The sequence below is a fragment of the Oncorhynchus gorbuscha genome, linkage group LG06 (assembly GCF_021184085.1).
Source record: "Oncorhynchus gorbuscha isolate QuinsamMale2020 ecotype Even-year linkage group LG06, OgorEven_v1.0, whole genome shotgun sequence".
NCBI classification, from domain to species: Eukaryota; Metazoa; Chordata; class Actinopteri; order Salmoniformes; family Salmonidae; genus Oncorhynchus; species Oncorhynchus gorbuscha.
In genome coordinates this window covers 12,907,847-12,920,792 of record NC_060178.1, presented here as the reverse complement: position 1 = coordinate 12,920,792, position 12,946 = coordinate 12,907,847, and the positions used below count along the sequence as shown (strand labels likewise).

At 43.0% G+C, this 12,946-nt stretch overlaps 1 protein-coding gene across 1 annotated transcript; it reads left to right on the top strand.

Annotated features, from left to right (window-relative positions):
* The first annotated feature begins 62 nt into the window (after positions 1–62).
* Positions 63–3,592, top strand: LOC124037556. Its single transcript, XM_046352369.1, has 3 exons — positions 63–655; positions 996–2,326; positions 2,944–3,592. Exons 1-3 carry the CDS (start codon positions 472–474, stop codon positions 3,184–3,186), a joined length of 1,758 nt encoding a protein of 585 aa, XP_046208325.1. The 5' UTR covers positions 63–471; the 3' UTR covers positions 3,187–3,592.
* Positions 3,593–12,946: the final 9,354 nt, after the last annotated feature.

Genomic DNA, 12,946 nt, shown 5'->3' with positions numbered 1-12,946 from the left:
TAACACTTCGGCATGAAATGGATAGTGAAAGCTGTCTTTGTTATTGTGCGGTCTTCAATTGAAATTCACACTGACCGAAAGGGGTAAACGGGAATTTACGGGCACTTTCAGTGCGTCACTAAAACAGAGGCAGTGTCTACAATTGGGTACTTGGGTGTAACTGACACTTACTTGGTCCAATCGCATGTTTTTACGACACGACTCGTTTGTCCAATCACATCATGTTATGACGACACGACTTGTTTATAGTAGGGCAGTGTCGCAATCATTTGACATTCACTCTACTAGCTACAACAAGAACGACTGGAAATATGGCGCCACTAATAAACATTTGAGATTTTATATAGGTGGAAAGAAATACATTCTGGTGAAAATGAAGCCTTTTCGTATAGTACGACAACTGACGACGGAGAATAATCTATTTGTTTTGGACGAGGAATATCAGAATACGTGAGAATAATTCATAGGATCATGGACATCGCTCAAGAAAAAATGGCATCACGTGTTGATTTTAGGAAGGGTTCTCATCGAACTGCGATGGAGAGGTTTGGCGACGGGGGTATGGCGCTTCTACCGTGGACCAAGCACGTACTGACCGTACTGTGGGAACAACTACGGGTGTTGGTCCATGTCATTTACTACAGCTTCTTGGCAGGTAATTTGATGCAACAGAAACCTCAAGTGTTTATTTTGTATGTGGCCCTGGTCAGACTACTAACTTGTGTTTTGTTACAGTACAACAGGCGACAGTAACACTCAGTTTCTAAACCCTGCTGTACTATCTTTGGTAACAATATATCGGTGGCTTACGTTTTAGAACACGGACAGAATGTACTAGTGACGTTAAAAAGTAACAAATGGAACTACTGTTGCCATAATATTGTCATTTTTGTTCATTGTTAAATTCATAGTCTGGTTTAATCAGGGGAAAAAAGAGGGCAATTTTTGGTGAATTTATTGTGAGCCTAATCTTTTTGTTTTGTTCTTTTTAACAGTTTTCCAAATGTTCAGATTTGAAGTTCACCTGAGAATCACGGATGAAACTGGTCAACACGTCCAGCACATGACCACGGCATCAAATCCAGCCGACTCCTTCCTCTTCTCCTCATTGTTTGACAGTGAAGAAAGTGTCATGCTTGCTGGCTCTAACCCCCTATCGAATTTCTGTGGGGACGTGGGTGATTCTTTCTCTGGGAATCCCCACGCAGGGTCCCTTCTGTCCAGCCTACGGGCTGAGGAGCTGTGCTGCGGATTGGTGGATGACTTTGTGTCCCGCGCCACAATGGATAGCGAAGATGGACTTTGCCTTGGACTCCACCCCAGCTGGAAACTGGGCTTTCCAGGTGACTGGAACCTGTTTATGAGCAGCACTGACAGCAGCTCCAGCTCGGATGAAATGTGTTGCAAGAACAAGGAGAAAGTGTTTGGCTTCAAACCCAAACATGACACCACTGAAGATGATATGGATCTTAACTGGGGAAAGGAGGCTGACCGAAACATGGGTGAGTTTGACAGCGAGGACAGTAAAGCACTTTGGGAGTCCTTGTCCATCTCCAGCGACCCCTACAACCCTCTATCTTTCTCCGCCTGCATTTCAAGCTGCTCCAATATGGGGGAAAGAAAAAATGAAGATTGTGTTGGGAGCCGCCTCGAATGTAACTTATCCAGCAGGCCCGGCGAAGAACTTCAAGAGACCTGCGGTGGCGTGAACTTCTGGAGCAGCCGTTCAGATAGTGAAAGCAGCTGGGGCAGTTCTGAAGGTTCGTGCGCAGACCTGGACAAAGAGGAGAGTGAGAGGCTCTGGGAGCTCTTCACCAGCCCCACCGACCCATATAACCCCCTGTGCTTCACGGCATCTGTAGTCAGCTCAGTCCCTCACACAGACAAAACATTTACACACTTCCAGGAGGCTGAAGGGGCCTCAGTCATGACCTCATGTTCTTCTGACACAGAGAGGGAGAGTGTGGGCCATTCCTCTTCTGAGGATGATGAGGAGCAACATCTATGGATGTCCCTCTCCCAAAACGACGACCTTGACCACCCTCTGAACTTCCGTGCCTGCTTCCAGAGATCCCCGAAAACGACAGAACCACCTGGCTTCAGCACTAAAGACCCACTTACTCCACATAGCTGCCCCACAGAGACACCACTCGGCCAGGCTAAGCAGAGGGGGACCAAAAACCCCCAAACAACCAGGCCCACAAAGCCTTGTCTACCCAAGAGACCGCGGAAGCAGCATTGCCACCCAGCTACTACGCTGGTGCCCTGGAGGAGACCTGAAGCTAAAGTAACACAGGAAGACAAGGACATCCATCCTCTAAAAAAGGTTATTATAGTTCTCAGTGTTCTACATCCCTCAGTCTATAGTCCTAGTTCTAGCGTTACCACCTTAAACATGATGTACCACTATCACATCCTCCATATAAACATACACAACTAAAAATGGGCTATTTATAACTCAAACTTGACATATTAGCTAAACAATGAACACACAAGAAATCCAGTTCACACTACTTGAATATTAGGAACTGAATGTTAGGATGGTAGAACCACCAATTTACTCAGAAAAACTTGGTATTAACAACCAATGTATGTGATTACAAATAGGTCATGTCACTTATAGTATTGTTTATGGTGAGGTCAGTCAATATGACACTTCTGCCTCATAAGCACTCACCCAAGCCCTTGTTTATGGTTGGTTAGCAACAACAGAGGTTGTCATGACTAACCCTGTCATGTGATACGAGTCAGCAGAGAGTTCATTTCCAGTTAATTGGTGTTGTGAGTCAGTCTGACACTCCAGTCAAATGCTCTTTTTAACACAAATGGATTAGAATATTTAAATGGAACTAAAACTGCCCATTCTGTTATATTCTTAACTACAATAATGTGCGATTGAAGAAGACCTTATCTGACTCTTGACACCTGTTTTGTATGTTTTAGGTGCGGTTCTCACCACTTGTTCAGGTCCACGTGATGCGTACTTGGCCCTTCGCTAGGCATGTGTCTCGCAAAGGACCCTGGGAGGAGCTAGCCCGAGACCGAGGCCGGTTCCGAAGGAGGATCCAGGATGCAGAGCAGACCATTGACTACTGCTTCAGTCAGTCTCACAGAGAGAAGATCTGGGCCAATCTGCTTAGCATTTCAACATCAGCCACACCTCTGGTCCAAGAGCTCCGAACATAAATGTTTTTCCATCGTTTTCTATTATACTTTTGACTGGTTGCAGTGCAACACATGTTTTTAGGTCCATTAGAACAAAGGTGGTCCTAGGCCAATAGGATTTGGCATCAAATGTTACCCACACTGTACCTCAAAACACTCAAGTGACTGTTGCACTGATTTTATATTTATTATAGTTTTTAATCTTGTATGTAATGTACTTTTTGTATGCCTTACTCATTGATCCAGCTATGTAATTTATTCATGCCCTATGGAGCTTGTTTTTATTGTGAATGTTTTAAGTGTTTGAATTGTATCAGTTTTGAAATGTTCATCATAATCCAGGTATGTATTTAGAACTCTAATTATTATTATTAGCAGATGGTATTTGTGATCATACCGTAGTTAATAAATAAAACCTTGTTTCACACCATAATCATAATGGACTGTCTCTATTCATCTTAACACATTCTGAATGTTCCTAAGCAGGTTATAGGAAGGATTCACCCACTTTGAATGCTATATAGATTCTGTGCATCTCTGAGCAGTGTAACGTTCAAAAGACTGAATCTCGACTTTTACACGATTAGGACTTTGGAAAAGACACAACTAAGTGACTGATTTTACATGTCAGTTACGTGAGGAATCAGGATACGTTCTGTTGGTGTGGTTATTTTACTGGAAAGCTGTTGTGGTACCAGCACTGGGACTAGACTTGGATTCAAGTCATGTTTTTTGATGACTCGTGACTCAACCAGCGGTGACTTCGTTGTCAGTCTCTCTCCCTTGCATATTTCAACATTCTAGCTATAAGGGCTAAACGTTAGATACACGGCAAATTTTCCAGTGTTTAAAGTAAATGATTGGTTTGTGTAAAGCCTTATTTGCGTATTTCCCAGAGGACCTTGCCACAAGTAAGTTGTATTTACCCCACCATGACTATTTGTTAGTGACAGAGACTTAGTTACATTCATTCACACATGTTCGTTCCTGTGCCCTTCAAGTGAAATCCTAAGCAAATATGTTATTATTCAAATTAAATTCTTAAACGCAATGCAATTAAAAATTGCCTTATTTGAGAGCCTAGTTTTGCCTTTATACAGTGGCCTGAAACTGATGGTTTTCAGGCATACCAATTGCATTATGATGGCTTACAAAATGTGTAATTCCTATTGGAATCCAGCCCGTGTGGATATCCAATATGTTTGTTTTTATTCACCAGCAGCCTGGATTCAGGACGACTGTGACTGCCGGGTTGGAAAGCAGTGACTGCCGGGTTGGGACGCAGTGACTGCCGGGTTGAGAAGCAGTGACTGCCGGGTTGAGAAGCAGTGACTGCCGGGTTGGGAAGCAGTGACTGCCGGGTTGGGAAGCAGTGACTGCCGGGTTGGGAAGCAGTGACTGCCGGGTTGGGAAGCAGTGACTGCCGGGTTGAGAAGCAGTGACTGCCGGGTTGAGAAGCAGTAACTGCCGGGTTGGGAAGCAGTGACTGCCGGGTTGGGAAGCTGTGACTGCCGGGTTGAGAAGCAGTGATGGATTGTTCGCGAACGAATAAGACTTTGAGGGGCTCTTTTTGGTGAACGTTGGGAACCGAATCGCATCGGTAAAAGAGCCGTTCATTCGGATCCCTGATTTCCATACGGCTACTATTGCTTTTTGAGTTTAAACAACCATTATCTGCAAAAAAGTTACAAATGAATTATCTGAAGATTGTGAATCCCCACTGCAGAAACGGTAAATAGAGGGGAGAGCGCTTCATTCTGGTCCACACTTATTTTTGCAGTACATTAAATCGTGCATGTCATGATCTGACAATTGTAGCTTACTTTTTGGGTATTACATTTGAGTGTTTCAATGTTGTCATGGATCTTGTCAGAATTACGAGTTAGATCCTATTACTGTTTTATGTGTTCTAGGTGGTTAATGATGAGCCGAGTCAAATGATGCAACTCATCCAAAATACTTTTAAAATGCACATCACTAAACTTTTGGGAAGAATATGTTATGAGACTACCTAAACCATCTAAACTGGTACAACCATTTCAATAATGGGTGCAGTAAGTCCAAGTAACAGATTTGATTAGTTTAGAAAAATGCATGTTATTTATATTTGAGTTGTACAAGATTAATTAAACAATGTACATGCAAAAACATAGATATTGAAACAAACATCTCTAAAAATCAACCTACAATAGAGCATGCTGGGAAATATGTTGATGAAAGTGGTTTTGGTTCAACTCTGGTTAACACCAACAATGGGGTTAATTTACCACTGTGTTAATTTAACACCTGAATCAACACTAGAAATGTAACACTGAAAATCAACACTAGGTAACACTGGCCAATTTGCTGTGTAGCTACAATATTAGGAGTATATACTTTGACACTTGTGTGGGGTCAACCAAACCTATATGTCTGTCATTGTATTACACAGAAGTCACTTCATGTCAATAACTTCAATGACTAATGATATGGACTTTGGGTTGGATTCAATCTGTATCGCTGAAGTTCAGCGTTAAAGCGTGATTGAAATTTAAAGGCAACGTTCCTCTGTTAGCGGATACTGCATTCATGGTAAAGGCTGCATATGTTGGCTCAATCAGAAATTACTTTTACATTTCGATCATGCAATCTATAACGCTTCAGCGATACAGATTGAGTCCAGCCCTTTGTCACATTTAGATTCAATGCCTTTTGTCGGCACAGCCATGACATGTAAAACCATTAGGTTTTCTGTCTCCGCCTTAGCATTGTGAAGTGCTTACAAAGCAAGCACTGTGTGGTCACCTGGGGTGTGTTCAGTGGAGTGAAAGTTCACAACTCTGGAGATAAAAATGTAATTTATAGAACTTGCATGAGTCAGTGACAGAGAAACATGTCAGTTTTAACCTACACCATACCAGGATGTCTGTATTTTCCTGAATAACTCACTGCACTCCCTTAAAAATTCTCCACAATTCACATCATAAACCTAGTCACCTACCTACACTACATGATCAAAAGTATGTGGACACATGCTTGTCGAACATCTCATTCCAAAATCATGGGCCTTAATATGGAGTTGGTCCCCCCTTTTCTGCTATAACAGCCTCCGCTCTTCTGGGAAGGCTTTCCACACGATGTTGGAACATTGCTGCGGGGACTTGCTTCCATTCAGCCTCGAGCATTAGTGAGGTCGGACACGGATGTTTGGCAATTAGGCCTGGCTCGCAATCGGCATTCCAATTCATCCCAAAGGTGTTCAATAGGGTTGAGGTCAGGGCTCTGTGCAGGCCAGTCAAGTTTGTTCCACACCAATCTAGACAAACCATTTCTGTATGGACCTGGCTTTGTGCACTGAGGCATTGTCATGCTGAAACAGGAAAGGGCCTTCCCCAAACTGTTGCCACAAAGTTAGAAGCACAGAATAATCTAGAATGTCATTGCGTGCTGTAGCGTTAAGATTTCCGTTCACTGAAACTAAGGGGCCTAGCTTGAACCATGAAAAACTGCCCCAGAACATTATTCCTCCTCCACCAAACTTTACAGTTGGCACTATGCATTCGGGCAGGTAGCGTTCTCCTGGCATCCGCCAAACACAGGTTTGTCCATTGGACTGCCAGATGGTGAAGTGTGATTCATCACTCCAGAGAACGCATTTCCACTGGCGGCTAGTTTTACACCACTTCAGCCGACGCTTGGCAATGCGCATGGTGATCTTAGTCTTGTGTACGGCTGCTCAGCCATGGAAACCCATTTCATGAAGGTCCCAACGAACAGTAATTGTGCTGACATTGCTTCCAGAGGCAGTTGGAACTCCGTAGTGAGTGTAGCAACCGAGGACATACAGTTTTTACGCGCTACCCACTTCAGCACTCAGTGGTCTTGTTCTCTGAGCTTTTGTGGCCTACCACTTCGCAGCTGAGCCGTTTTTGTTCCTAGACATTTCCACATCAAAATAACAGCACAGTTGACTGGGGCAGCTCTAGCAGGGTAGAAATTTGACGAACTGACTTGTTGGAAAGGTGGCATCCTATGATGGTGCCACATTGAAAGTCACTGATCTCTTCAGTAAGGTCATTCTACTGCCGATGTTTGTCTATGGAGATTGCATGGCTTCTGTGTTCGATTTTATGCACGTGTCAGCAACAGCTGGGCTGAAATAGCCAAATCCACTAAATTGAAGATTTGTCCACATACTTTTGTGTATTTAATGTATTTTCACCTATCCCTCTCATTCACACCTTTATTAACTTTATTTTATTTACACCCCTCCTGCCCACCCTTCGAGACGGCATCCATGCTCAGAGAGACTGTACTGCAAGCATTGTGTAATACAAGAGTTAAAAACAAAAGTATGATGAAATTACTTCCCTGGAGAAGAAATCAATTAGCATGTCCCCTTGACACACACACTCACACTACATGAAGCCACCAGCAGGATGGTGTAAAGGTGTGCAATTGCTGACATGACTTTGCAATGCTTCCCAGCAGGTGACTCATGTGACCGATGCTTCGGTGAAATGTTTTCCTGTTGAGTGTTTTGATGTGTTGCACTCAGTCAGCACCACACCAAACCCAGTCGTACTGCCTAATGTATCCCCCGTTGCTCTGAGACACAGTTCTGCTGAGAAGCTTATAAGGAGCTACAGATCCATCAGATTAGAGGATAGGCTTCCTTGTATGTCACTAATGAATGCTCAATTCTACTCTATCCTACCTTAAGTCAACTAGTCACTTAAATTAACCTTTTATCTACTGTTGCAGTGAGGTGTTGTTTTGGGTAGCAGATCGCGATGAAGATATGTAGTCTCCCGTTGTCCTTCTCATGTGAGTGATACTGAGGAAAAGAGAGAGATTGATGCTGAGGAAAAGAGAGAGAGAGTGATGCTGAGTGAGAAACAACAAGAGAGGGAGAGAGAATGACATTGTCCCTCTCATTCTCTCTCCCTCTCGTTGTTTCTCAATCAGCACCACTCTCTTTCCTCAGCATCTCTAGCTTTTTCCTCAGCATCTCTCTTTTTCCTCAGCATCTCTCTCTTTTCCTCAGCATCTCTCGCTCTTATCTTCCTACCTCCCATGCATCACTCTTTCAGGGTATCTGTAGCCATGGTGGTCTTTGACCCCTGTTTCTAGGCAACGGCAGGCAACGGCGGCGCATGGCGGAGTGGTGAAAGGATTGCAGGGGATTGCAGCATGTCTGCTGCTATTGCTTCTTGCGTGGTAGAGAGGCATCTCTGGGGTCCTAATTATCCTCCTACCTCCCATGCCTGACGCAACACAGCAGAAGCTATTGTGTCTGATACAGACAGATACACAGACAGAGGCATGGGCAGGTGAGCCTCATGGTGTTTTAATGTAATAAACATCCATGTATGTTGTTACAGGGTTACATGAGGTGTCTGTTTTAGCTCAGTGACTGACATGCACCTTTTCATTTTTTACAAAGATAATCATTGTTTTGATAAATTATGACGCAGTTATGAGCATATAGTTAGGAACCATCATAATGTTTTACAATCATCTCATAGCGACACTAAATACCAGTCAGTTGACCTTTAGATACAGTACCAGTCAAAAGTTTGGACACTACTCATTCAAGATTTTTCTTAATTTGTACTATTTTCTACATTGTAGAATAATAGTGAAGACATCAAAACTATGAAATAACACATGGAATCATGTAGTAACCAAAAAAGTGTTAAACAAATCAAAATATATTTAATATTTTAGATTCTTCGAAGTAGCCATGCATTGATGACAGCTTTGCATTCTCTCAACTAGCTTCGTGAGGTAGTCACCTGGAATGCCTTTCAAACTGTCTTGAAGGAGTTCTCACATATGCTGAGCACTTGTTGGCTGCTTTTCCTTCACTCTGCAGTCCAACTCATCCCAAACCATCTCAATTGGCTGAGGTCGGGTGATTGTGGAGGCCAGGTCATCTGATGCAGCATCCCATCACTCTCCTTCTTGGTCAAATAGCCCTTACACAGCCTAGAGGTGTGTTTTGTGTCATTGTCCTGTTGAAAAACAAATGATAGTCCCACTAAGCACAACCCAGATGGGATGCCGTATCGCTGCAGAATCCTGTGGTAGCCATGCTGGTTAAGTGTGCCTTGAATTCAAAATAAATCACTGACTGTGTCACCATTAAAGCACCATCACACCTCCTCCTCCATGCTTCATGGTGGGAGCCACACGTGCAGAGATCATCTGTTGACCTACTCTGCATGAACGGATGGCACGGCGGTTGGAAACCAAAAATCTAAAATTTAGACTCATTAGAGCAAGCAAGTCTCTTCTTCTTATTGCTGTCCTTTAGTAGTGGGTTCTTTGAAGCGATTTGACCATGAAGGTCTGATTCACGCAGCCTCCTCTGAACAGTTGATGTTGAGATGTGTTTGCTACTTGAACTCTGTGAGGTGTAATCTGAGGGGCAGTTAATTGACCATTTCTGAGGCTGGTAACTCTAATGAGCTTATCCTCTGTGGCAGAGGTAACCCTGGGTCTTCCTTTCCTGTGGCGGTCCACATGAGAGCCAGTTTCATCATAACTCATGATGGTTTGTGCGACTGCACTTGTTGAAACTTTCAAAGTTCTTGACATTTTCCGGATTGACTGACCTTCATGTCTTAAAGTAATGATGGACTGTCGTTTCTCTTTGATTATTTGAGACCTGTTCTTGCCATAATATGGACTTGGTCTTTTACCAAGGGCTATCTTCTGTATACCACCCCTACCTTGTCACAACACAACTGCTTGGCTCAAACACATTAAGAAGGAATGAAATTACACAAATGAACTTTTAACAAGGCAGAAAATCACATTGTAGGATTTTTTATGAATTTATTTGCAAATTATGGTGGAAAATAAGTATTTGGTCAATAACAAAAGTTTATCTCAATACTTTGTTAAATACCCTTTGTTGGCAATGACAGAGGTCAAACGTTTTCTGTAAGTCTTCACAAGGTTTTCACACACTGTTGCTTGTATTTTGGCCCATTCCTCCATGCAGTGATGTTTTGGGGCTGTTGCTGGGCAACACGGACTTTCAACTCACTCAAAAGATTTTCTATGGGGTTGAAATCTGGAGACTGGCTAGGCCAATCCAGGACCTTGAAATGCTTCTTACGAAGCCACTCCTTCGTTGCCCGGGCGGTGTGTTTGGACCCAGCCACGTTTCATCTTTAATGCCCTTGCTGGTGGGAGGAGGTTTTCACTCAAAATCTCACGATACATGGCCCCATTTTTCCTTTACACGGATCAGTCGTCCTGGTCTCTTTGCAGAAAAACAGCCCCAAAGCATGATGTTTCCACCCCCATGCTTCACAGTAGATATGGTGTTCTTTGGATGCAACTCAGCATTCTTTGTCCTCCAAACATGACAAGTTGAGTTTTTACCAAACAGTTCTATTTTGGTTTCATCTGACCATATGACATTCTCCCAATCTTCTTCTGGATCATCCAAATGCTCTCTAGCAAACTTCAGACGGGCCTGGACATGTACTGGCTTAAGCAGGGGGACATGTCTGGCACTGCAGGATTTCAGTCCCTGGTGGCGTAGTGTGTTACTGATGGTAGGCTTTGTTACTTTCGTCCCAGCTCTCTGCAGGTCATTCACTAGGTCCCCCCGTGTGGTTCTGGGATTTCTGCTCACCATTCTTGTGATCATTTTGTCCCCACGGGGTGGGTTAACACGTTTAAATGTCGTGGAGCCACAGATCAAGGGAGATTATCAGTGGTTATGTCTTCCATTTCCTAATAACTGCTCCCACAGTTGATTTATTCAAACCAAGCTGCTTACCTATTGCAGATTCAGTCTTCCCAGCCTGGTACAGGTCTACAATTTTGTTTCTGGTGTCCTTTGACAGCTCTTTGGTCTTGACCATAGTGGAGTTTGGAGTGTGACTGTTTGAGGTTGTGGACATGTGTCTTTTATACTGATAACAATTTCAAACAGGTGCCATTAATACAGGTAACGAGTGGAGGACAGAGGAGCCTCTTAAAGAAGAAGTTACAGGTCTGTGAGAGCCAGAAATCTTGCTTGTTTGTAGGTGACCAAATACTTATTTTCCACCATAATTTGCAAATAAATTCATTAAAAATCCTACAATGTGATTTTCTGGATTTTTTTCCCATTTTGTCTGTCATAGTTGAAGTGTACCGATGATGAAAATTACAGGCCTCTCTCATCTTTTTAAGTGGGAGAACTTGCACAATTGGTGGCTGACTAAATACTTTTTTTGCCCCACTGTAGGTTGTTTTTACATTGACAGTACAGAGGCATTATCCAGAGTCAGTCCATATCTCAAAGCTGTGTCTTGTGTCTCAATCACTTTGAGTTTCTTACAGACATCAACCTTGTTCTCACACAGTTCCATCACAAAAATTCAGGCTCAGATTTCCACTGGGAGTCATACAGCACATGTTTTCTGGCAAATGTTGACTTTATAAATGAAACGTTTGATAAGATGCATTTGATTTCCTCTTCTGACAGATTTTAATTCCACTGAAATCTATTGTTAGATGATGCTATAATGTAAAGCCTTTAGAATGTGTATTTATTGCCACTTTGATATAATAATATTATGAAGAAATATTTAACCTTTATTTTTTAACCTTTATTTAACTAGGCAAGTCAGTTAAGAACAAATTCTTATTTTCAATGATGGCCTAGGAACAGTGGGTTAACTGCCTTGTTCAGGGGCAGAACGACAGATTTTGTACCTTGTCAGCTCGGGGATTCAAACTTGCAACCTTTCGGTTACTAGTCCAACACTCTAACCACTAGGCTACCCACTCTAACCACTAGGCAAGTCGGTTAGGAACAAATTCTTATTTCCAATGACGGCCTACCAAAAAGGCCTCCTACGGGGACGGGGGCTGGGATTGAAAATAAAAAATATAAAAAGTATAGGACAAAACACACATCACAACAAGAGAGACAACACAACATTACAGTACATAAAGAGAGACCTAAGGCAACAACACATGACAACACAGCATGGTAGCAACACAACATGGGTGTTTGTTGAGTGTTTGTTTGTCGCTAGCTGCAGCGAGCTGATAAGAGGAGCGACCCAGGGATATGTTTGCTTTGGGGACCTTTAACAGAATGTGACTGGCAGAACGGGTGTTGTATGTGGAGGGTGAGGGCTGCTGTAGATATCTCAGATAGGGGGGAGTGAGGTCTAAGAGGGTTTTTATAAATAAGCATCAACCAGTTGGTCTTGCGATGGGTATACAGAGATGACCAGTTTACAGTGGAGTATAGAGTGCAGTGATGTGTCTTATAAGAAGCATTGGTGGCAAATCTGATGGCCGAATGGTAAAGTACATCTAGCCGCTCGAGAGCACCATTACCTGCCGATCTATAAACAACGTCTCCGAAATCTAGCATGGGTAGGATGGTCATCTGAATCAAGGCTAGTTTGGCAGCTGGGGTGAAAGAGGAGCAATTATGATGGAGGAAACCAAGTCTAGATTTAACTTTAGACTGCAGCTTTGATATGTGCTGAGAGAAGGACAGTGTACCGTCTAGCCATACTCCCAAGTACTTATATGAGGTGACCACCTCAAGCTCTAAACCCTCAAGAGGTAGTAATCACACCTGTGGGGAGAAGGGCATTCTTCTTACCAAACCATATGACCTTTGTTTTGGAGGTGTTCAGAATAAGGTTAAGGGTGGAGAAAGCTGGTTGGACACTAAGAAAGCTTTGTTGTAGTGCGTTTGACACAAAATCCGGGGAGGGGCCAGCTGAGTATAAGACTGTATCATCTGCATATAAATGGATGAGCGAGCTTC

What these genes read in the sequence shown, in the direction of transcription:
- LOC124037556 (XM_046352369.1), top strand. Translation starts at nt 472, where the DNA reads ATGGACATCGCTCAAGAAAAAATGGCATCACGTGTTGATTTTAGGAAG. An exon ending in TTACTACAGCTTCTTGGCAG is followed by an intron (nt 656 to 995) that starts GTAATTTGATGC and finishes TCTTTTTAACAG; the next exon opens with TTTTCCAAATGTTCAGATTT. An exon ending in ACATCCATCCTCTAAAAAAG is followed by an intron (nt 2,327 to 2,943) that starts GTTATTATAGTT and finishes TGTATGTTTTAG; the next exon opens with GTGCGGTTCTCACCACTTGT.